This window comes from Perca fluviatilis, chromosome 14, assembly GCF_010015445.1.
Source record: "Perca fluviatilis chromosome 14, GENO_Pfluv_1.0, whole genome shotgun sequence".
Lineage (NCBI taxonomy): Eukaryota > Metazoa > Chordata > Actinopteri > Perciformes > Percidae > Perca > Perca fluviatilis.
Window position 1 is genome coordinate 29908629 of NC_053125.1, and position 26077 is coordinate 29934705.

At 41.5% G+C, this 26077-nt stretch overlaps 1 protein-coding gene and 1 long non-coding RNA gene across 2 annotated transcripts; both read left to right on the forward strand.

The window, feature by feature from the left end:
• The first annotated feature begins 212 nt into the window (after positions 1-212).
• Positions 213-2680, forward strand: LOC120572980. The gene is made up of 3 exons (XR_005641553.1): positions 213-254; positions 501-536; positions 2547-2680. It is a non-coding gene; the product is annotated as an uncharacterized LOC120572980 (long non-coding RNA).
• A 113-nt stretch (positions 2681-2793) lies between these two features.
• On the forward strand, positions 2794-25470 carry LOC120572883 (Fc receptor-like B). Its single transcript, XM_039822398.1, has 6 exons — positions 2794-2807; positions 2887-3078; positions 14434-14469; positions 24266-24529; positions 24609-25061; positions 25168-25470. Exons 2-5 carry the CDS (start codon positions 3033-3035, stop codon positions 24902-24904), a joined length of 642 nt encoding a protein of 213 aa, XP_039678332.1. The 5' UTR covers positions 2794-2807; positions 2887-3032; the 3' UTR covers positions 24905-25061; positions 25168-25470.
• The last annotated feature ends 607 nt before the right edge of the window (positions 25471-26077 follow it).

Consider the following 26077-nt stretch of genomic DNA (forward strand, 5'->3'; position numbering starts at 1 on the left):
TATTACCGAGTCGTAATATGCAGTGCTACCAGCATAATAATAATGAATTTAAATTAGGTTTATTGACCATAAGAAAAAAATTGCTTCATGGCAACTAAACAGAGTGTGTGCAGAGGAAACCACAACATGGCCAGTCAGCAGTCACAGAGGAAGGAGGAGGGTTCATGTGATGCTATGACTATGAACTGAACAAAGTGAAGACATCATTTCACCAACTGTTAGGATGGACGACACATCTCTACTGTGGCTACTCTGTAAGTAAACTCTTTGTGTGTTTCTAAAAACATCAGCTGAAAGAAATACAAGATCAAATGTTTTTGTTCAGCTAAAAATGCTTCTGAATGTAAATAAAACAAGTTTATGAGAAGAAATGATGCGAGTCATTATTAAATGTTGTGTACATGCGTCAAGGTTTTTGTATTATTTCCATTTATTATTTAAACTTATAATGTCTTGTTGTATCACAAACTCAAACTAACCTGAGGTCCATTTCTCTTCAGTTCTGACCTCACTGCTGAGCAGCACAACAAACCAAGGTCAGTATAAACTCTGAGAACACTGTATATTAAAGTACACAGGGTTACAGATATTCAAACAGGGACGGGTTGATTTTGTCTGACTTCATTAGCGTAATAACATGTTTTCAAATGAGCATTTTGTTCATTTCCCGAAAAGCAACGAGTTGGAACATACAAGGTTTACGCCCAGCAGAGATGATATGTTCCCCTTTCTATAGTTAGATTCTTAGACCTGATTTACTTGAAGTTTGTCATGTACTAAACCACACAGCTTCCCTTTTCTAAAGTTCCCTCTTCACACTTAACCCTCGTGCTGTCTTCCTGTCGACCATGCAGCTTCTTCTCCTCTCCGGTAAAAGTAGAAAATGATCCCTTTTTAAGATAGAGATAAGAGCCTGGAAGTACAGACCCAAATCCGAAAGGATTAAGGGTCTGGCATCGAGTAATGAAAGTCGCCCATCACCAAGCATGCATTTGAAAATCTCACTGCACACAATTGGATAACACTACGACCAATCACAACAATACATGGAGTGATGTATCCAGAGCCCCATACGCTTAGCTACCAGAGGAGCTAACTGGTAGATTAAACTCTTAGCTACCAGAGGAGCTAACTGGTAGATTAATCTCTTAGCTACCAGAGGAGCTAACTGGTAGATTAATCTCTTAGCTACCAGAGGAGCTAACTGGTAGATTAAACTCTTAACTACCAGAGGAGCTAACTGGAAGATTAAACTCTTAACTATATGTGCGTGTGCCTGACATCTTATCCACCAAACGAAAAGGCATACTATCAACAGGCAAGATATGAACGAACATGTGTTTTGCCTAAAACAGGAATTGATGACTTTAAGCATGAGTCCTGCAGACTGCACTTAGTCTTTTTAGACTTTAAAGATGCATTTGGGACTCACCACACACAATGTCATCATCAGATCACTAGAGGAAATACAACTACATCAACTGTTCATCGACATAGTGAAAGATGTGTACAGAGACTCCTTTATTGAAGTAATCTGTGGAAAACAGCTTACTCACCCAACACCACTTCAAATAGGCATTAAGACTGGCTGTCCATGGAGCGCAGTTAATTTTGTAATTGCCATTAACCAATGGATAAAGTGGATGTGTCAGTGTGCCCTCACGCGGCGCCATCTCCCCAACCCAGTACAGGGCTATGCGGGGTGATGTCCAGATAGCCTCCAGAGATGAGAGCATAATTACAAACATGCTCGCCAGGACAGATTCCTTTCTGGAATGGTCACGTCTGGAGATTAAGGAGAGAAAATGTGCTGTTCTGTAAGAGGGCTGCAACAACTTGGGATGGCCAAAATGAGGGCTAAACGGCTTGCAAAATACTGGGCCATATCTGCTATTTGAAACCGCCACATATGGCGAAGACGCTGCTACTTATACCCTTAAGAACCGAGTATTGTGCTACTTATACCCCGAGAAGTGAGGTTTGTGCTTGTTAAGTATATTGTGAAGATCTGCTGTGTACCACTGGTCCATGAGTTGTGTCTTGTATTGTATTGCATCTGTATTGCATCATTATTTGTGTCCCTTTACTATTTTTCTTTTTATGTGGACATAAATAAATGGTTAAAATGTGTGTGTGTGTGTGATAATGCGGTTTGTGTTCAGTGTGTGTGTATGTGTAATGTGTGTGGTGTTTGTGTGTGTGTATGTGTGTGTCTGTGTGTGTGTTTGTGAATGTGTGTGTGTATGTGTGTGTCTGAGTGTGTCTGCGGTGGTCAGTGTGTGTGTGTGTGTGCGCGTGTGTGTGTGTTGTGTGTGTCTCTGTGTCTGTGTTTTGTGTGTGCGTGTCTGTATGTGTGGTGTGTTCAGTGTGTGTGTGTGTGTGTGTGTGTGTGTGATACGGGTCGACCAATTCAGAAATGTAATTTTTTTTTCTACACTTTTGTTGCTCATCATCACATAATTTAGGACACAAATATTAGGAAACAAGTTTGGCTTTCAGACGTTCTTCTGAGTCATTCAGTGTTTTCTAAACCCTCCTCCCTCCAGCCTCTCTGACTGTGAGTCCCAGCAGATCTCAGATGTTTGAAGGACAGTCTGTCTCTCTGAGCTGTGAGGACGACAGCTCTGCTGGATGGACTCTGAGGAGGAACACAACCAGAGAAACCAGGACTCAGTGTGGAGATTGGTGGGGAAGACCTGCTGGTTCTTCCTGTAAAATCAGCTACATGGTGCGAGGGGACAGTGGAGTTTACTGGTGTGAGTCCAGAGAGGGAGCAACCAGTAACAGCATCACCATCACTGTCACTGGTAAGATCAGACTGTGGAGTCAGTATTGATGAAGCTGTGTGTGAATGGATGACATGCTGTAGTTTGTCTCTGTGTTGAGGTGGACCAGTGATACTGCAGAGTCCTGTCCTCCCTGTGACGGAGGGAGAAGACCTCACTCTGACCTGTAAAACAAAGAGGTCCTCCAACCTCCCAGCTGGTTTCTATAAAGATGCCTCCTTCATTGGGAATGAACCTGCAGGTCACATGACCATCCCCAATGAATACCTCTACAACTGGGTCCCTGTCACAGGTGAGGAGGTTACCTTTGATTTCAGGAGTTCATTCATCCAGATATTCACCTGACAGCTGATTCTCTCTACAGAGAAACCTACAACCACAGACCCACCAACCTCTGCAGCTTCGCCCCGACCTCAGACCACCTCCCCTTGTGTTCAGACTGGTCTGCCACCTGGTGGTGTTCTGTCCGTACTGCATCTCCACTTTCATCATGGTGCCTTTATATTGACAAAGGCCGACAGGTAACACTATCAACTCACCTGGTGCTGATGGTTGACAGTTGTCTCTAACAGAACTCTTCAGCTGATCAATTATCTACAATTTCTTTCTAACCTGCTCTGACTGTAGGAAATGGCCTACCTGTCACCATGGTGACAACCACCCGCCCACCCAGGCTGAGGGAGGGATTGGCTGATGAAGATGAGAATGACATCACCGCTGTCACCAGAGAGTATCTCTTCTGAACTGATCTGAAAAGAAACTGAAATCTCCGTAGATCAGAAACAGTTCCCCCTGGACGTCTTGATATAATTATGATTTAAACATATTCAGTAAGAAATCATTGCTTTAAGTTTGAATTGCTCTTTTACTACAATCCACAGCTATCTCTGTAATCCTGAATATTTTACATTATAAGAATTAAGCTTTTTTTCTCCGTAGTTTTTCATGAAATTGATCTGCGTTACTTTCTGTCTTTTACAGGGTTTGTATTTCAGTTCTCAGTTCAGTCAGTGTCTTTAACATCAGCTCCCTATCACTGCTGAGAGTGGGAATGAGACGCTCATTGTAAAAATGTCTTTGGATGAAAGCATCAGATCAGTTGAGTCAGACAGCCAGCAGGTGGCAGCACAGCACCTTCTCTTTCTTTACACATGCTCAGTTCAGCTCACAGTTCACTCTGTTGTCTCAATCTTTAAATTATGTGTTTTTCATCTTAACTTTTTAATCAATTCATCACTGAATTACAGAAATCTGAAGAGTATTTGGGTAATGCGCAGTTTAGTGTCCCAAATTATTTTCCATAAACTTAGTGTCCCAAATGATGAGGTTCTTATTTGAGATAGGTTAGGTAAGGTTAGGTTTGGGTTAAAACACAATGCCCAGGATGGGCGCTGCAAGGGCACGCACAATACAAAAGAAATTCTATCCCAATATTAAAACATATTATTTAACCCTCAAAAAATAAAATAAAAACATATAAAAGGGTCTAAAATACTGTCTGGCTTTAAAAAGTTAAAAGTGCCACACAATCAATAACCATAAATAATTTAAAATACATCATTGAATTGAACCACACTGTTAGTAAAATGCATAAAACCAATGGCATATGTATTATCATGTTAAAATCTTGAGGCAAGTAATTCAATGTGTAATAATAAAAATAATTATTAGCAATAAGGAAAGACGCAAAAAAAACATAAAAATATATAAACATATTAGGTAGGATCCCTCTGCAGGTAGGAATTAAGCCCCGAAAAGGAAAGAATAATAAAATGTGAGAAGCATGCTATAAAAGGGAATATAAATAATGAAATATTACAACAAACACAGTCATTATTAATCATAAATATGTATTTAAGCAGTGTTTCTCAAATAGGGGTAATGTGTACCACTTAGGGGTACTTTGGAGCACTGCAGGGGTACGGGAGTTTTTTTTAAATGTTAATCCAAAATATCAGTCATGCATAATTCCCCTGAAAAATTATGCCATAATAGTAAATTAATTTTGTAATGTATTTTAAACATTTGAAGTAGCATTTAAATGTTTTTTCAGTTACAAAGTTGAGGAAGTATTTCTGAAAATACCCTGTAATACTTTGATTAAAAAGAGAAGTGGATCCATTTCAGTATTTTTCATTTAGACCAGTAGGGTCTATGTTTTTAAAAGATGGATCCACTTCCTCTCTGCTGCCCGACGCTGAGCAGTGGTCCAGGCTCTGTTGCTCTCCAGGCCCATGATGCTCTGAACATTTTGAGAGCCAAGGAGTTTAAAATGTGCATATAAGAGTTGTACCATCGCCCTTATTTTAAATATACTGGTTTTGTTTGATTCTTACATAAAGTGCATTTCTTGTCTCCCCACATACAATTTGTGGCAGGCCCTGCACCTAATTGGATAAACCACATTGATGGTTGTGTGCTGCAGGACCTGCCCTGGGTTAAAACCAGCTCTGCTGTAGGGGTTAAAAATGTGGGGAGACTCATAAAACCAACATCCGAACCCCAAAGCGCCTCCCTAGGGTCAATATTCTTGTTGAGGTTTGGTGGGACTAAGATACAGTGCCTTGCGAAAGTATTCGGCCTCTTGAACGTTTCGACCTTTTGCCACATTTCAGGCCTCAAACATAAAGATATAAAACTGTAATTTTTTGTGAAGAATCAACAACAAGTGGGTCCCAATTATGAAGTGGAACGAAATTCATTGGCTATTTCAAACTTTTTTAACAAAATAAAAAACTGAAAAAGTGGGCGGCAAAATTATTCAGCCCCTTTACTTTCAGTGCACCAAACCTCTCCAGAAGTTCAGTGAGGATCTCTGAATGATCCAATGTTGACCTAAATGACTAATGATGATAAATAGAATCCAGCTGTGTGTAATCAAGTCTCCGTATAAATGCACCTGCTCTGTGATAGTCTCAGAGGTCCGTGTAAAGCGCGAGAGCATCATGAAGAACAAGGAACACACCAGGCAGGTCCGAGATACTGTTGTGGAGAAGTTTAAAGCCGGATTTGGATACAAAAAGATTTCCCAAGCTTTAAACATCCCAAGGAGCACTGTGCAAGCGATAATATTGAAATGGAAGGAGTATCAGACCACTACAAATCTACGAAGACCCGGCCATCCCTCTAAACTTTCAGCTCATACAATGAGAAGACTGATCAGAGATGCAGCCAAGAGGCCCATGATCACTCTGGATGAACTGCAGAGATCTACAGCTGAGGTGACAGACTCTGTCCATAGGACAACAATCAGTCGTATACTGCACAAATCTGGCCTTTATGGAAGAGTGGCAAGAAGAAAGCCATTTCTTAAAGATATCCATAAAAGTGGTCGTTTAAAGTTTGCCAAAAGCCACCTGGGAGACACACCAAACATGTGGAAGAAGGTGCTGTGGTCAGATGAAACCAAAATCGAACTTTTTGGCAACAATGCAAAACGTTATGTTTGGCGTAAAAGCAACACAGCTCATCACCCTGAACACACCATCCCCACTGTCAAACATGGTGGTGGCAGCATCATGGTTTGGGCCTGCTTTTCTTCAGCAGGGACAGGAAAGATGGTTAAAATTGATGGGAAGATGGATGGAGCCAAATACAGGACCATTCTGGAAGAAAACCTGATGGAGTCTGCAAAAGACCTGAGACTGGGACGGAGATTTGTCTTCCAACAAGACAGTGATCCAAAACGTAAAAGCAAAATCTACAATGGAATGGTTCACAAATAAACATATCCAGGTGTTAGAATGGCCAAGTCAAAGTCCAGACCTGAATCCAATCGAGAATCTGTGGAAAGAACTGAAAACTGCTGTTCACATACGCTCTCCATCCAACCTCACTGAGCTCGAGCTGTTTTGCAAGGAGGAATGGGCAAAAATGTCAGTCTCGATGTGCAAAACTGATAGAGACATACCCCAGCGCAACTTACAGCTGTAATCGCAGCAAAGGTGGCGCTTACAAAGTATTAACTTAAGGGGGCTGAATAATTTTGCACGCCAATATTTCAGTTTTTTATTTGTTTAAAAGGTTTGAAATATCCAATAAATTTCGTTCCACTTCATGATTGTGTCCCACTTGTTGTTGATTCTTCACAAAAAATCACAGTTTTATATCTTTATGTTTGAGGCCTGAAATGTGGCAAAAGGTCGAAAAGTTCAAGGGGCCGAATACTTTCGCGAAGGCACTGTATCTTTTAGATTTTTGCTCCTCCTGTAGGCGAGATCATACGGCAGTCTCTCAGCACATCACACTCTTCCCCCCCCTGGAAGTTTCTTCAGAGTTAAATTAAAAAGCTGTTTTTACATTACAAAGACATTTTGTGTTCATGAAACTAAATCAGAAAAACGAGGAACACACAGAAACTCTCCAATATATTTATGTATAAAGTGATTCATCGGATGAAACTGAAAGTGCAGTGCGGAGTTACAGAAACTCAGAGGTCCACGACCACGCAGCCTAACATATTGGTTTTACCCTGCACCTTAAAAAATTACGCCAAAGTGATACCTAGAGCGTTAAAAGTAACGCCAACTTAGTTAGGGTTATGAAAAGAGAGGCTGCCTGATGTTTCTATTGTTTTAATTACATGACATATGTAGGGTTTCTCCTTCAATTTGCCAGTCTGGGCAAAGAGACTAACACAAGGGCTGGATACAGCATTCCAGAAGATATTTTCCACGGTGCCTTGTGTTTGTTTTGATGTGTGTAAATAAATACCAATACTTGAAGTTTGGATCCCTGTATGTTTACAGAAAACAAAACGGGACTTTCACCCAGTAGACCGGGGTCTAAGTCCCATTCTTGTCTCGCATGTCACTGAAATGTTCATCTTTTAACTTAGTGGTTTTACCCTGCACGTTGACAAGGACGTCCAGGGGTCCTTGAACAAGTTTCAGAATTTTGCGAAGTTGGGAATTAGAATGTGTTGTTTTGGCGGATGTCTGCGCTTTCCAAGTTCTCTTCTAATTAATCTTTGCAGCTACATGTAGAGTATGTGTAATTTTCCTTAAGGGCCATTTGATAAAAGAATGGCTAAAAGTATTACAAAAGAAATCAAGGCTTTCATTGCTTTTTTCAAAATGTTCTTGTCAACTTAATAAGTATAAACCATAGAACTGGAAATAGATAAAGGCCATTTCCATTCAAATCACTGAGCACAACGATCAGAGCGGCAGCCATTTTTATGTGTACAATTTCCATGGTTACGTAAAAACCCTCTGTATAAGCCAATTTCTGCCAAGTGGCGGAGCTGAGGTTTTGCAGTAACGGACAAACAAGCAGTAGAGTAGTAATGTTAAGAGCTAAATGAGTCAAATTAACTTCATGCTTCATCCACACAAAGGACTTCTATCCCCAGCTGAGTGACAGCTTTATTCGTTCGTTTTCTGTGTATAATGTGGGGAAGGGGTATGGAGTTGCAAGCTTACGCTAGCCAACTGACAAGTTGTCGGGCCGCTGCTTTATTGTCATTGTATGAACACAACGAAATTAGATTGGTGGCAATCAATATAGCTGCTGGGTCTAACTGTCCACTGACCGGCCGCCAATGGGTCTTACTGATATTTACCAGGAGCTGCTTCAGACAGAATGAGCAACAGGAGCATGGTGCCATGAGAGCTGAGAGAGTCTTGATCCGTTGACATCTTTTGTCCTTGAGTTTTAGTTTGAGGCTTTGCTATTCAAATGTTTAAAAGTGGATGGATCTAATCAGTACTTGGCAACACTCTCTGGTGGAAACGTCTGGAAGCCACTGCCCTCTGTACACCTTGTTAGAATGGTTAAACAGAGACGGGCTGTCGAGCACTCAGGTACAAAATCACCCCCGTTCACTTCCTCTCGATTAAACTGCGGCCATCTACAGGAAGTTACAGCTGGTTTATTTGAAGGTCATCAAGTCAAAAAGTACAAAACTAAACATAGTGTGTGTTAGAGGAAACCACAACACAGCCATCCAAAGTCACAGAGGAAGGAGGAGGGTTTACTTGATGCTACTTTGAACTGAACAAAGTGAAGACATTTCACCAACTGTTAAGATGGAGGACACATCTCTACTGCGGCTAAATATAAATAAACATAACAAGTTTATGAGAAGAAATGATGCGTCATTATGAAATGTTGCGTACATGATTTTACAGACAGTTTCTTGTGTCATTTCCATTTATTATTTAAACTTTAAATGCCTTGTATCACAAACTCAAACCAACCTGAGGTCCATTTCTCTTCAGTTCTGACCTCACTGCTGAGCAGCACAACAAACCAAGGTCAGTTTAAACTCTGAGAACACTTTATGTTAAAGTACACAGGGTTACAAATATTCAAACAGGGACGGGTTGATTTTGTCCGACTTCATTAGTTCACTGAAATGTTTTCAGTTGAGTCAGACAGCCAGCAGGTGGCAGCACAGCTCCTTCTCTTTCTTTACACATGCTCAGTTCAGCTCACAGTTCACTCTGTTGGTTCGGTCTTCAAATTATGTTTTTCATCTTAACTTTTTAATTAATTCATCACTGAATTACAGAAATCTGAAGAGTATTTGGGTATACGTGCAGTTTAGTGTCGCAAATTAGTTAAGTGTCCCAAATTAGCCCTAACCCTAAACCCCCTAACCCTAAACCCCCTAACCCTAACACCTGGTAAACAGCACAGGTGGTTTAGCAGTTTAACAATTAATTAAGGACATTGTATGGGGAATTTGGGACACTAAATTGCACCTATAACGAGTATTTGAATATTCTATTCATGTAAAATTGGGTAAAAATGAACTTAGTTAAAAATTTAATTTAGGTCAGTCAGAAAGTACAAAACCATGTTTACTGTGTGTTCCGGTTAATAAAATAAAGATCATTAAAATGTCAACACACACGACATCTCACCACAGAGTGTCCAAAACCAACAGTTAATACATTTCAGAAAAACTCTGCAGCAGAAAACAGAACAGAGACAAAACTCAGACAGTTCAAGTAAAATGACACACAACACACGGACACTGCAGCGGGTGCAACAAACTGCAATTATTATTAACACTATTAAGCCGCATGGCAACAACACACACACACACACAGTACCGTTTTGGTATTAGTGCACACGGGCACACACACACACACACACACACAGAATGCTATGTTTCTTAGCAACCTTCCTCTGAACAGTAACATCCATCACAGAGAGTGTGTTGTTGAACCCACCTGTCTTCTTCTTCTTCTTCTTTTTGGCACATTACTATTTTTGTAGTATACCACCACCAACTGTACAGGAGTGTGTAATAACCCTGAACTTCATAGAGTCTAGGCTTGTATTAATTCAATATATTCTTTTCATTATACCAGTACTATTAATAAAAATAAATAAAGCTTTAAGTCTCTCCCTTGTCATACCCTTTTCTTCAAGTATATCATGTATTGAGTTCTCTCCTTCCATTTCCTGCCAGTTTATTCTACTATCATTATATTTTCTCACATGCAAAAGGTACAAGTGCCACATCTTCTTTGTCTTGTCATTCTATGCATAAACCTTTTCCTACTATTTGTAAGGTAGCGTTCAGTCCTGTTTGCCCTAATCTAAGTCTGGTATAGACCACTTCTTCCATTCTGTTTAAACTCAGCGCAGTAACCCTTTCCCCAGTCACATTCTTCTGTATTTTATGGTAGTGTCTAGCATTAAACTCTACATCCCATTCATTTTGCCAGCTGTGTATAATTTCAGATTTAATGATGGATTTGGCTTCACCCGTCCCCATTGTAACAGCAATTCCTATATATGTGTTTTCCAGCATCTTTTTTTGCAATGTTATCAGCCTCTTCATTTCTTTTAACACATATATGAGCTGGAACCCAACAAAACTGAATTATGAGACCAAGGTTCCTGAGATGTCATAGTAAATATTTAATTTCAATAATCAAATCTTCCCTTGATGAGTGACCTGTATGTAAACTATGAATAGCAGCCATGTAATCTGTACAGATTACAGCTCTCAATGGTTTAACCTTTTCAATCCACCTCACCTGTCTGCATGTGAAGTGGAGGATCATCCATCAGCATGTTAGCATTTAGCATATTAACCACAACCACAATGCCGTCGCAGTGAAGTAACATCAGAGCAGGTGGTTCATTAGGCAAATATGCAGTGTGTGTCTTTGTGTTTTCTCCTGCAGCGGTTACCTGGAGCACAGGCGTGTTGTGTGTGTGTGTGTGTGTGTGTGTGTGTGTGTGTGTGTGTGTGTGTGTGTGTGTGTTGATTAAATCCCTGCTGTTTTGTACGACATTTAGCTCTTTGCTGAGATTCATATGAATCTTATCAACAGATTATTAGGAAATAGTATTCGCAATCTTTGTTAAATCAATTTATTTGATCAAGTTTTTCATTTTTTAGTAAGTAGCCATGTAATAACAAGATAATGGAGAGCAATCCGGTCATCCCCTGGTCATGACCAGATCCCTCTACATTATCCCTCGTATACTTCATGTACTTATATGTAAAACGCGCTTACATTATTCATAAACTTTACAAAACCTGAAACTGTCTGTGTTTTAACCACAATCATCATAACAACAAAGGTCAGAAATAAAGTCTACATAAATCTTTTCACATTAAAAGCTGATATTTACCAGGAGCTGCTTCAGCCAGTATGAGCAACAGGAGCAGAAATGGAGCCATGAGAGCTGAGAGAGTCTTGATCCGTTGCCGTCTTGTGTCTGTGGTTAGTTTTGGCGCGGCTTAGCTATTCAATCAAATGTTGTTTAAAAGTGGGTGAATCTTACAGTTACATAAGTACTTGGCACACTCTGTGGTGAAAAGTCTGGATGCCACCGCCTCTCTGTACACCTTGATAGACCTGATTTGTATTCAAGAGCCACCTTGAATCATCAACCAATCATTCAGAGCAGCAACAGACTGTAGACCCGAACACGTAGGTCCTAGATCCGACCGGGCAATCTGAACAAGGACAAGAGCTAATGTAGCTAATGTAGGTTCAGACAAGAGCTCACCAATGCCTTCTCGTTCATTGATAATCCCTGAATGAATTTTACTGGACAGGTGGTGAGAAAGTGTCCATGATGGAAGAATGTCACTTCTTTTGCCATTATTTTCCTCTGAGGAGAACGGTGGAGACAATCCTTAAGCAGCGCTACCCTTTGGTGTGCACACTGCTTAAAATTGCAGCCAAACTCCTTATTTCAAAGTTCAAATTATTTCAACTTGGAGGTTGTTTACACTGACCTTTAGGCGCAAGCGGCCAAAGCAAAAAAACGGCGTCGCCCTACCTTATGATCTGTCCTCTGATCATGTATAGATAAGCCTAGAGCTCAACGCTCTGAAGACAAGGGAGATGGTTATGGATTTCCTGGAAGGACTAAGCCTCCATGTCGTCACCCTGAGTGACTCCACAATCAACACTGTGGATTACCTGTCTTCTGTCGGAGCAATTTAACTATGAATCCTTTCTCAGGCACGAGGCACACGCTCGCCAAAGAATATAACTCACTTTTCAAAACTATACCTAATGGCATATCAGAATTAATGAAAAGTTATAAAAAACGAAATGAAGTTCCTGGTTTTAATTTTACTCTTAATATATATGGTATTGATATTATGAGCGCAACTGTACTAATAATCACATTAGAAAATGCTTTCTAAAACAAAGTTAGGGGAATTACATTTGAAAATATTGCATAATATATATCCTACAAACCTGTTTGTTTCAAAATTCATGCCTGTTGTACAATTATTGTAGTTTTTGTAAGATAGAACAAGAATCGTTAACCCATCTTTTTATGGTTGTTCATTTTGTATTACTTTCTGGAAAAGTTTTGACCACTTATGTAGTATTTAAAACAACACATGCAATTACAATTGAAGGGAAACATTACATATTTTGAATGTAAAGATAGGAATTTATGTAATATTGTAAATCTCTATTTTATTAAGGAAGTTCCAGATTCATAAAGCAAAATTTTCAAAATCAAAAACAAAAAAGTCTTCTGTAGGAGCAGCTGAAGAAGTTCAACCTGCCAAAGACAATAATGGTGCACCTCTACATCAAGTCCATTGAGACCATCTGGTACTCTGCTGCCACCGCCAAGGACAAGGGCAGACTGCAGTGTATATTCACTCGCGGAGAAGGTGATTGGCTGCAATCAGCGCCCTCCAGGACCCTGAGGACCCCTCTGGACCTGTTACGCCTCCAGCTGGTCTCCGTTCGTACCATGAACACTACATGTCACATTAATGCAGATCTATTGCAAAATATTGTAATTTTGACCGCACCAAAACACCAACGCACATTCCTTTCATGTGCAAACCCTGATTTGATTTTTGATGTGTAGTTTGATAGTGTGCAGCAGACTGATCTCATAAAATGTATAAGATAAGATAAGATAAGATAAGACTTTATTGTCTGTTACACTGGGTTCCAGAAAATTGTCTTTGACAAGGCTCAGTTACGAAGAGACATTCATACAGACATATAAAAACAAGACATGGGGTTAATTGAGGTATCAGCTCACTGTGGTGTTCACTTTGTGCTATTCAACATGGCTATAGCAGATGGGATGAAGGATTTCTTGTAGATGTTTTTTCGGGCCAATAGTACCCTAAAAAGCCTGCCTGATGGTAACAGCTGGAAAGAGTGATGTAGGGGGTGAGGGGGGCCTCTGTGATCAGGTTGGCTTTCCTGATCACTGAGCGATTGTACAGCTCAGATAGGGGAGCATGGGTGGTGAGCCACTTGTTTTGGCAGCGTGATTCACTATGCGTGAAAGTCTTGTTTTGTGTATGACACGCCAATTCGTGTGCCATTATTGGCGTGTTATCGAGACGCATAATTGCTTTTTAGCGTGTTTATCAACTCCGTTTGGCCTCCATTGACTTACATTACCTTGCGATTGCGTGTGACGCAGTAGCGAGTAGTATGAGAGGGCGAAAATCCACGTTGGACACACGACCTTCACCCAGGAGACCGGGGATCGTGTCCCGCATGTCATGTCACGCCACTTGGCTTTAGAAAGTGCCGTGTATGTTTAGGTGAAGTCATGATGTCACGTTGGCAGCTACACAGTTTATTTTTATATCCTTCTGACAACATTTCAGTGGTTAATCAGAGACGGACTATCAGGCACCCAGGTACAAAATCACACATAATGTAAAAAGTGCCTTTAAGTTGAAAAAAGTGACAACACGTTTTTTTAAAGAGTCAAAAGCATCGCAAAAAGCAAAAACGTTGCGTGAATGTATGTGCTTCATTGTAACTAAACATAGTGTGTGCAGAGGAAACCACAACACTGAGCTACAGACAGAGGAAGGAGGAGGGTTTATGTGATGATGTGACTATGAAGTAAACAAAGAGAAGACATCATTTCACCAACTGTTAGGATGGAGGACACATCTCTACAGCTGCTACTCTGTAAGTAAACTCTTTGAGCGTTTCTAAAACCATCAGCTGAAAGAAATACAAAATAAAATGTTTTTGTTTGGCTAAAAATGCTTCTGAATGTAAATATAACAAGTTTATGAGAAGAAATGATGCGAGTCATTTTGAAATGTTGTGTAGATGATGTTACAGACAGTTTTTGTATTATTTCCATTTATTATTTAAACTTTAAATGTCTTGTTGTATCACAAACTCAAACTAACCTGAGGTCCATTTCTCTTCAGTTCTGACCTCACTGCTGAGCAGCACAACAAACCAAGGTCAGTATAAACTCTGAGAACACTTTATATTAAAGTACACAGGGTTACACATATTCAAACAGGGACGGGTTGATTTTGTCTGACTTCATTAGCTCAATAAAATGTTTTCAAATGAGCATTTTGTTCATTTCCTGAAAAGCAACGAGTTTGAACATACAAGGTTTACGCCCGGCAGAGATGATATGTTCCCCTTTCTATAGTTAGATTCTTAGAACTAATCTACTTGAAGTTTGGGGCGTACTAAACCACACAGCTTCCCTTTTCTAAAGTTACCTCTTCACACCTAAACCCTTGTGTTGTCTTCCCGTCGACCATGCAACTTATTTTCCTCTCGTAAAAGTAGAATGAAACCTATTTAAGATAGAGATGAGAGCCTGGAAGTCCAGACCCAAATCTGAAAGAATTAAGGGTCTGGCATCGAGTAGTAATGAAAGTCACTCATCACCAATCGTAGCATTTGAAAATCTCACTGCACACAATTGGATAACACTACGACCAATCACAACAATACACGGGGTGACGTATCCAGAGCCCCATACGCTTAGCTACCAGAGGAGCTAACTGGTAGATTAAACTCTTAGCTACCAGAGGAGCTAACTGGTAGATTAAACTCTTAGCTACCAGAGGAGCTAACTGGTAGATTAATCTCTTAGCTACCAGAGGAGCTAACTGGTAGATTAAACTCTTAGCTACCAGAGGAGCTAACTGGTAGATTAAACTCTTAGCTACCAGAGGAGCTAACTGGTAGATTAAACTCTTAGCTACCAGAGGAGCTAACTGGTAGATTAAACTCTTAGCTACCAGAGGAGCTAACTGGTAGATTAAACTCTTAGCTACCAGAGTAGCTACCAGAGGAGCTAACTGGTAGATTAAACTCTTAGATACCAGAGGAGCTAACTGGTACATTAAACTCTTAGCTACCAGAGGAGCTAACTGGTAGATTAAACTCTTAGCTACCAGAGGAGCTAACTGGTAGATTAAACTCTTAGCTACGAGAGGAGCTAACTGGTAGATTAAACTCTTAGCTACCAGAGGAGCTAACTGGTAGATTAAACTCTTAGCTACGAGAGGAGCTAACTGGTAGATTAAACTCTTAGCTACCAGAGGAGCTAACTGGTAGAATTAAACTCTTAGCTACGAGGAGGAGCTAACTGGTAGATTAAACTCTTAGCTACCAGAGGAGCTAACTGGTAGATTAAACTCTTAGCTACCAGAGGAGCTAACTGGTAGATTAAACTCTTAGCTACCAGGAGGACCTAACTGGTAGATTAAACTCTTAGCTACCAGAGGAGCTAACTGGTAGATTAAACTCTTAGCTACCAGAGGAGCTAACTGGTAGATTAGCAGGGGTAAACTTCGGCTTCGAACTCGGAACTGCCATCGATGGTTTCCATGTTGTTGCTACCTGGCCATCACATCCTATTAGCATTCCGCTGACCTCCATTTTTTTCACGTCACTTTGACAGCAAATAACTTTACATCTGAGCGTTTAAAGACTCTATTTGTCCGTTGTTTATTTCTAAAGAAACACGACAATGTATAAAAGGCTTCATTACCTTGTACCTCACCGTTATGGCTCCGCGGACGCTTTTATAACAATAGGCTAACGATTGGGTCATAACCACGAGGACTTACTGTCACACAGTAGAGGAATTACCGTTATAGTACAGGAGAACTCACAGGCAGTTTGGACTTCCATTATCTGTTTAGGTTTAATGACTAATGTTAACTAGCATGTTAGTGATCAGTAATTAGCCTGTGCCTATGTTAGTGATCAGTAATTAGCCTGTGCCTTATGTTAGTGATCAGTAATTTAGCCCAGCTTTATGTTAGTGATCAGTAATTAGCCTGTGCCTATGTTAGTGATCAGTAATTAGCCTATGCCTATGTTAGTGATCAGTAATTAGCCTGTGCCTATGCCAAGGTCGTATGTGTGTTTGTGTTTTCAGTTTGTGTGTGTCTGTGTGTGTGTATTTGTGTGTGTGTGTCTGTCTGAGTGTCTCTGTGTGTGAATGAGAGTGTGTGTTTGTGTGTGTTGGCGGCATGGTGCATGTGTGTGTCTGTGTGAGTGTGTTCAGTCTGTGTGTGTGTGTTTCAGTGTGTGTGTGTGTGTATGTGTGAGTGTATCTGTGTGTGTGTGTGTTTGTGTGTCTGTGTGTGTGTTCGTGAGGGTCTGTGTGTATCTGTCTGTGTGTGTTGTGTGTGTGTGTGTGTTTCTTCAGTGTGTGTGTTTGTGTCTGTGTGATAGTGTTCAGTGTTTGTTGTGTGTGTCATGTGTTCAGTGTGTGTCTGATTGTTTGGGTCTGTTTTTGTTGTGTCTGTGTTGTGTGTTGTGTTTGTGTTTTTGTTGTGTGTGTATGTGTTTCAGCGTGTTTGTTTGCATCTGTGTGTGTGTGTGTTGTGTATGTGTGTGTTGTGCCTGTGTCTGTGTTTGTGTTGGTATTTGTGTTGTGTTGTTTTGTGTGTTTGTGTGTGTGTTGTCTGTGTTTGGTTGTTGTTGTTTTGTCTGTGATTGCGTGTGCATCTGTGTGTCTGTGTTTGTGTCTCTGTGTGTGTGTGTGTGTGTATCTGTGTTGTGTGTGTGTGTTTGTTGTTATTGTTGTTGTGTGTGTTTGTGTGTGTGTGTCTGTGTTGTGTGTATATCTGTGTGTGTTTGTGTGTCGTGTTTCTTTGTTCTGTGTCTTTGTCTGTGTTGTGTGTTTGTGATGCGTGTGTGTTCAGTTTGTGTGTTTGTTGTGTCTGTGTGTCTGTGTGTTTGTGTTGTTGGTTGTGTTCAGTGTGTTTTTGTTGCTGTCTGTGTGTGTCTGTGTCTGTCTGTGTTGTGTGTTGTGTGTGTGTGTCTGTGTGTTCAGTGTGTGTTTGTTGTGTCTGTGTGTGTCTGTGTGTCTGTCTGTGTGTTTGTGTCTGTGTGTGTGTCGTGTTGTGTTTGTCTGTTGTGTCTTGTCTGTTGTTGGTCTGTTTTGTTGTATTTGTGTTTGTTTGGGTCTGTTGTTGTTGTGTGTGTGTGTGTTATTTGTGGTGTTTGTGTGTGTTTTGTTGTGTGTGTGTTTTGTGGTGGTTTGTGTGGGTGGGGTTGTGTGGTTTTTGGGTTGTGTGTTTGTGTGTTGTGGGTGGTCTGTGTGGTTGTGTGTGTCTGTTTTTATTTTATGTGTTCAGTGTTGTGTTGTTGTGTTTGTGTGTTGTGTGTTGTGTTTGTGTCTGTGTGTGTTTGTGTGGTGTGTCTGTTATTGTGTGTGTGTGTGTGGTGGTTTGTGTGTGTTTGTTTGTGTATGTGTGTGTGTGTGTGTGTGTGTTGTGTTGTTGTGTGTGTGTGTGTGTGTGTGTGTTGTGCTGTGTGTGTCTTTGTTCGTGTGTCTTTGTCTGTTTGTGTGTGTTGTGTGTTTGTGTTTTGTGTCGTGTGTTCAGTGTGTGTGTGTGTGTTTGTGTGTCTGTGTGAGGGTTGTGTGTGTGTTGTGTTGTGTCTGTGTGTCTTTGTGTGTCTGTGTGTGTGTGTATGTGTGGTGTATTGTGTGTTTTGTGTCTGTGTGTGTGTTTGTGAGGGTCTGTCTGTGTCTGTACGTGTGTGTGTCTGTGTGTGTGTTTGTGAGGGTCTGTGTGTGTCTGTGTGTTCAGTGTGTGTGTGTTTCTGTCTGTGTGTGTCTGTGTGTGTCTGTCTGTGTGTCTGTGTGTGTCTGTCTGTGTGTCTGTGTGTGTTCAGTGTTTGTGTTTGTCTGTGTGTGTCTGTGTGTTCAGTGTGTGTGTTTGTGTCTGTTTGTTTGGTTTTTGTGTGTGTTTGTCTGTTTGGGTTTGTCTGTGTGTGTGTGTGTGTTTGTTGTGTGTGTCTGTGTGTTTGTTTGTGTTTGTGTGTTGTGTGTTTGTGTATGTGTTCAGTTGTGTGTGTGTGTGTCTGTTTGTTTGGGTCTGTTTTGTGTGTGTGTGTGTGTGTGTGTTTTGTGTGTGTCTTGTGTGTGTGTGTCTGTGTGTGTTTTGTGTGTGTGTGTTGTTGTTGTGTGTTTTGTTGTGTTGTGTTGTGTGTTTGTGTTTTGTGTGTGTTTGTTGCTGTTGTGTTGTGTGTGTGTGTGTGTGTGTGTGTGTGTGTGTGTGTTGTTGTGTTCAGTGTGTGTGTGTCTGTGTGTGTGTCTGTTTTGTGTGTTGTGTGTGTGTGTGTGTTTGTGTGTCTGTGTGTGTGTGTGTGTGTTTGTTTGGTTTTTGTGTGTCTGTGTGTGTGTGTTTTGTGTGTCTGTGTGTGTTTGTGTGTGTGTCTGTGTGGTTTGTGTGTGTTCGCCTGTGTGTTTGCATCTGTGTGTGTGTGTGTGCATCTGTGTGTGTTTGTGTGTGTCTGTGTTTGCGTGTGTGTGTGTGTGTGTCTGTGTGTGTGTGTGTCTGTGTGTGCGTGTGTATCTGTGTCTGTGTGTGTGTGTGTGTCTGTGTGTGTGTTCAGTGTGTCGTGTGTCTCTGTGTGTTTGTCTGTTTGTGTGTGTGTGTGTCTGTGTGTGTGTGTCTCTATATGTGTGTGTGTGTGTGTGTGTTTGTGTGTCTGTGTGTGTATATGTGTTTGTGTCTGTGTGTGTTTGTTTGTGTGTCCTTTGTGTGTTTGTGTGTGTGTGTGTGTTTGTGTGTGTGTGTGTGTGTGTACATCTGTGTGTGTGTTTGTGTCTGTGTGTGTCTTTGTTGTTGTGTTTTTTTTGTGTTGTGTGTGTTAGTTGTGTTGTTGTATGTGTGTGTATGTGTGTGTGTATTGTGTGTGTTTTGTGTGTCTGTGTGTGTTGTGTGTGTGTCTGTGTGTGTGTTCGTGTTTGTGTTTGTCTGTGTCTGTGTGTTCAGTGTGTGTTGTTTCTGTCTGTGTGTGTTGTGTGTGTGTGTGTGTGTGTGTTTGTGTGTTCTGTTTGTGTTGTTGTGTGTGTGTGTGTGTTGTGTGTGTTTGTGTATGTGTTCGTTGTGTGTGTGTGTGTGTCTGTTTGTTTGGGTCTGTTTTGTGTGTGTTTGTGTGTCTGTGTTGTGTCTTTTGTGTTTGGTTGTGTGTGTGTGTCTGTGTGTTCAGTGTGTGTGTTTGTCTGTGTGTGTGTGTGTGTTTGTGTGTGTTGTGTTTTCTGTGTGTCTGTGTGTGTGTGTCTGTGTGTGTGTGTGTGTGTGCCCTGTGTGTGTGTTCAGTGTTTGTGTTTGTCTGTGTGTGTCTGTGTGTTCAGTGTGTGTGTGTGTGTGTTTGTGTCTGTGTATGTGTGTGTGTCTGTTTGTTTGGATCTGTTTTTGTGTGTGTCTGTGTGTGTGTCTGTGTGTGTATGTGTGTGTTTACATCTGTGTGTGTTTGTGTGTCTTTTTTTTTTTTGTGTCTTTTTGTCTGTTTGTGTGTGTTGTTTGTTTGTGTGTGTGTGTGTGTTTCGTTTGTCTGTGTGTGTGTGTGTGTGTGTCGTGTGTGTGTGTGTCTGTGTGTTTGTCTGTTTGTGTGTGCTGTGTATCTGTGTGTGTGTTGTTGTGTGTGTGTGTGTGTGTGTTTGTGTGTCGTGTGTGTTGTTATGTGTGTCTTGTCTGTTTGTGTGTGTCTGTGTGTGTGTGTGTGCATGTGTGTGTCTGTGTGTGTGTGTGTGTCTGTGTGTGTGTGTCTCTGTGTGTGTGTCTTTTTCTGTTTCTGGGTCAAAAAACTTTTTTTCAACACTTCTGTTGCTGGTTTAAAAAAAAACAAAAAAAATTCATTCATCACAAATATTAGGAAACAAGTTTGGGTTTCAGACTTTCTTCTCAGGTCATTCAGTGTTTTCTAAACCCTCCTCCCTCCAGCCTCTCTGACTGTGAGTCCCAGCAGCTCTCAGATGTTTGAAGGACAGTCTGTCTCTCTGAGCTGTGAGGAGGACGACAGCTCTGCTGGATGGACTCTGAGGAGGAACACGACCAGAGAAACCAGGACTCAGTGTGGAGATGGCTGGGGAAGACCTGCTGGTTCTTCCTGTAACATCAACTACATGGACCCAGTGGACAGTGGAGTTTACTGGTGTGAGTCCAGAGAGGGAGCAACCAGTAACAGCATCACCATCACTGTCACTGGTAAGATCAGACTGTGGAGTCAGTATTGATGAAGCTGTGTGTGAATGGATGACATGCTGTAGTTTGTCTCTGTGTTGAGGTGGACCAGTGATCCTGCAGAGTCCTGTCCTCCCTGTGATGGAGGGAGAAGACCTCACTCTGACCTGTAAAACAAGAGAGGCCCCTCCAACCTCCCAGCTGGTTTCTATAAAGATGGCTCCTTCATCAGGACTGAGCCTGCAGGTCACATGACCATCCACCATGTTTCCAGGTCTGATGAAGGCCTCTACAAGTGTCTCATCAGCAGTGTTGGAGAGTCTCCACCCAGCTGGGTCTCTGTCACAGGTGAGGAGGTTACCTTTGATTTCAGGAGTTCATTCATCCAGATATTCACCTGACAGCTGATTCTATCTACAGAGAAACCAAAGACCACAAGCCTTCCTCCTACGTCTTCTCCGACCACAAACCCAACTCCAGCTCCTCCACCAACCTCAGACCCCCTCCCCCTTGTGATCAGACTGGTCTGCCACCTGGTGGTGTTCTGTCCGTACTGCATCTCCACTTTCATCATGGTGTCTTTATATCGAGGCAGGACCACAGGTAACACTCTCTACTCACCTGGTGCTGATGGTTGACAGTTGTCTCTAACAGAACTCTTCAGCTGATCAATTATCTACATTTTCTTTCTAACCTGATAGGAAAATTCCTGCCTGTTGTCGTGGAGATGACCCCACCCACCCGGGCTGAAGAGGGAATGGATGACGACTATGATGATGTCACCACGGAGCATCACTTCTGAACTGATCTGAAAATGAGCTCAAATGTATAGAGTCCATAATGTCTCCGTACATCAGATACAGAACGCTTCCTGAATTCTAGCTGCCCAGCGACTCAGAGTCTCCACTGCTACAACAATCCCAAATTCATGTGACCCGGCCATCTTAAATTCTCGTGTCCTTGGTTCCCCGGTAGACATTCATCACCACAAGTCCCAAGGCCATATGCCAGATGATTTTTGCTCCAGCCCCTGCCTATTCCACTGTTTTTCAGTTTCCCAAATACTTAGCTTCGGTAGGTGTTAGAAAAGTTATGCTTGCTATAATCTTTGCTTCATTTTAGTGTTAAATTATTTGCATTACAAACTGTGCATCCATTTCTGTTGCTCATGTGATAATCATGATTATCACTGACCTTGTGGAAAGCACAGACAACCCCTGAGGGCAGGGCAGGCAGAGGAGACGTCAAGCCTGACCAGAGACAAGAAAGTTTCTCTTTGTGTGATATTACTCCCTTCTCCCTATAAAAGCTACATTTAAGGACTATCAACAGTCATTTTCTGTACTTACATGCTGAAATGCTGTAAACTCACTCTACTTGCTGCAAGTAAAAGAACTTTTTAAGAGAACTCCATTGATTTTGTCCATTCTTTGATAAATATTTATCCTAACAGTGAGACCCCCAGCTATTTAACCTCTGTGGGACGTTGTTAAGATTATCAAAACCAATTTGTTCATTAGTGCTCCTGGCTGTTGGAGACACCTAGAAAAGTCTGAACAACCAATGTTGGCAATTTAAACAGCCCCACAAGGGTTAAATAGCTAGGTTTCTACTGCAGATCAGTCTGAACTGAACATATTCGCAAGCATATTTAAAAAGTCCAGTTGCCCCTGAGTTTAACCCTTCCCTGGATAACTATGACCTGGATGACTGAGAACCTTCACAGACATCAGCGTGTAAATTATTCACATTTCGGGAATGAACGTATGGAAATAATCTTCATTAACAATATTTCATCACAATCAACAACAATGTTCATCTCAGTGATTATAAACTGACACAAGAGACCAACTGTCCTATCAACTGCAGGAGGTGAAACCACAGGCGCGCTTGCACCCCTCCCAAAAGGGAAATGGTGGTTTTAGCTGCTCTGAGTCAAACATTCAAAGTGCTTGATGTCACATCACCAACAGGTACGATGGGACAAACATCTCTGCAATGGCTGATCTGTAAGTACACTCTGTTCTGTCATTAAATTGTTAGTTTCATTGATTAAAACATTCAGAAAAGGTTGTCACTTAACGCTGACACAACCTTTAAGAGCAGGAAGTGACAACAGCTGCAGAGAAACTGTAGTTAAAGGGTTAACGTCAGAGTTTATTGGACGGAGCTGCAGCGTGTTAGAAAAGCAGAATAAACTGGTGTTAAAGCTGGAAGACGCTGAGAGTATTTAGTGTGGACTCCATCTTCTCTGAGCTCACAGTTGTTCTGTCTGTCTGCAGTAAAAACTCAAACTAACCTGAGGTCCATTTCTCTTCAGTTCTGACCTCACTGCTGAGCAGCACAGCAAACCAAGGTCAGTATAAACTCTGAGAACACTTTATATTAAAGTACACAGGGTTACACATATTCAAACAGGGACGGGTTGATTTTGTCTGACTTCATTAGATCAATAAAATGTTTTCAAATGAGCATTTTGAACATTTTCTGAAAAGTAACGAGTTCGAACATACAAGGTGGCCAGCGGCAGAGATGATATGTTCCCCTTTCTATAGTTAGACTCTTAGAACTGATTTACTTGAAGTTTGTGCCGTACTAAACCACACAGCTTCCCTTTTCTAAAGTTACCTCTTCACACCTAACCCTCGTGTTGTCTTCTGAGTGCATTTGAAAATCTCACTGCACACAAGTGGATAACACTACGACCAATCACAACAATATATGAGGTGACGTATCCAGAGCCCCATACGCTTAGCTACCAGCAGAGCTAACTGGAAGATTAAACTCTTAGCTACCAGAGGAGATAACTGGAAGATTAAACTCTTAGCTACCAGCAGAGCTAACTGGAAGATTAAACTCTTAGCTACCAGCGGAGCTAACTGGAAGATTAAACTCTTAGCTACCAGCAGAGCTAACTGGTAATTAATCTCTTAGCTACCAGAGGAGCTAACTGGAAGATTAAACTCTTAGCTACCAGAGGAGCTAACTGGAAGATTAAACTCTTAGCTACCAGAGGAGCTAACTGGAAGATTAAACTCTTAGCTACCAGAGAGCTAACTGGTAGATTAAACTCTTAGCTACCAGAGGAGCTAACTGGTAGATTAAACTCTTAGCTACCAGAGGAGCTAACTGGTAGATTAAACTCTTAGCTACCAGAGGAGCTAACTGGTAGATTAAACTCTTAGCTACCAGAGGAGCTAACTGGTAGATTAATCTCTTAGCTACCAGAGGAGCTAACTGGTAGATTAAACTCTTAGCTACCAGAGGAGCTAACTGGTAGTTTAAACTATGAGCTACCAGAGGAGCTAACTAGTAGATTAAACTCTTAGCTACCAGAAGAGCTAACTGGTAGATTAAACTGTCGTCATCCTGTATCAGATACAGCGATGTGATTGGCGCAGCTCGACTACTAGGGCATAGTTAATGAGCATCATTACTGGATGCCAGAGAGACTTGCTGAGAACTCTGGATTTCCAGGGTTTTGACAAAATGGTTTTTATTTAGGGGATAATCATATCTGCAGTCAAAGTTTAGTCCACATGTATATGTGTTGTCTTCCCGTCGACCAGCAAGTAATTGTGTGTGTGTGTGTGTGTGTGTGTGTGTGTGTGTGTGTGTGTGTGTGTGTGTGTGTTCAGTGTGTGTGTCATTTTCCAGTTCTGTTTCTGTGTCAAAAAACCTTTTTTTTAAACACTTTTGTTGCTCATCACATAATTTAGGACACAAATATTAGGAAACAAGTTTGGGTTTCAGACTTTCTTCTCGGGGTCATTTAGTGTTTTCTAAACCCTCCTCCCTCCAGCCTCTCTGACTGTGAGACCCAGCAGCTCTCAGATGTTTGAAGGACAGTCTGTCTCTCTGAGCTGTGAGGAGGACAACAGCTCTGCTGGATGGACTCTGAGGAGGAACACAACCAGAGAAACCAGGACTCAGTGTGGAGATGGCTGGGGAAGACCTGCTGGTTCTTCCTGTAACATCAGCTACATGGTCTCACGGTACAGTGGAGTTTACTGGTGTGAGTCCAGAGAGGGAGCAACCAGTAACAGCATCAACATCACTGTCACTGGTAAGATCAGACTGTGGAGTCAGTATTGATGAAGCTGTGTGTGAATGGATGACATGCTGTAGTTTGTCTCTGTGTTGAGGTGGACCAGTGATCCTGCAGAGTCCTGTCCTCCCTGTGATGGAGGGAGAAGACCTCACTCTGACCTGTAAAACAAAGACGTCCTCCAACCTCCCAGCTGGTTTCTATAAAGATGGCTCCTTCATCAGGACTGAGCCTGCAGGTCACATGACCATCCACCATGTTTCCAGGTCTGATGAAGGCCTCTACAAGTGTCTCATCAGCAGTGTTGGAGAGTCTCCACCCAGCTGGGTCTCTGTCACAGGTGAGGAGGTTACCTTTGATTTCAGGAGTTCATTCATCCAGATATTCACCTGACAGCTGATTCTCTCTACAGAGAAACCTCCAACTACAGACCCACCAACCTCAGACCACCTCCCCCTTGTGTTCAGAGTAGTCGTCCACCTGGTGGTGTTCTGTCCGTACTGCATCTCCACTTTCATCATGGTGTCTTTATATCGAGGCAGGACCACAGGTAACTCTCTCTACTCACCTGGTGCTGATGGTTGACAGTTGTCTCTATCAGAACTCTTCAGCTGATCAATTATCTACATTTTCTTTCTAACCTGCTCTGACTGTAGGAAATGGCCTACCTGTTGCCATGGTGATGACCTCGCCCACCCAGGCTGAGGAGGGATTGGATGATGAATATGAGAATGACATCACCGCTGTCACCAGAGAGCATCACTTCTGAACTGATCAGAAAAGAAGCTGAAATCTCCGTAGATCAGAAACAGTTCCCCGGCCGTCTTGATATAATTATGATTTAAACATATTCAATATGAAGTCATTGCTCCTTTACTGCCAGCCACAGCTATCTCTGTAATCCTGAATATTTTACATTATAAGAATAAAGCTTTTTTTTCCCGTAGTTTTTCATGAAATTGATCTGCGTTACTTTCTGTCTTTTACAGGGTTCGTATTTCAGTTCTCAGTTCAGTCAGTGTCTTTAACGTCAGCTCCCTATCACTGCTGAGAGTGGGAATGAGACGCTCATTGTAAAAATGTGTTTGGATGAAAGCATCATATCAGTTGAGTCAGACAGCCAACAGGTGGCAGCACAGCTCCTTCTCTTTCTTTACACATGCTCAGTTCAGCTCACAGTTCACTCTGTTGGCTCGCTCTTTAAATTATCTGTTTTTCATCTTAACTTTTTAATTAATTCATCACTGAATTACAGAAATCTGAAGAGTATTTGGGTATACGTGCAGTTTAGTGTCGCAAATTAGTTTAGTGTCCCAAATTAGCCCTAACCCTAAAACCTGTTAAACAGCACAGGTGTTTAGCAGGTTCATAATTAATTAAGACAATGTATGGGGAATTTGGGACACTAAACTGCACGTATACCGAGTATTTTAATATTACATTCATGTAAAATTGGGTAAAAATAAAACTTAGGTCAGTCAGAAAGTACAAAACAATGTTTACTGTGTGTTCCGGTTAATAAAATAAAGATCATTAACATGTCGACACACACGACATCTCACCACA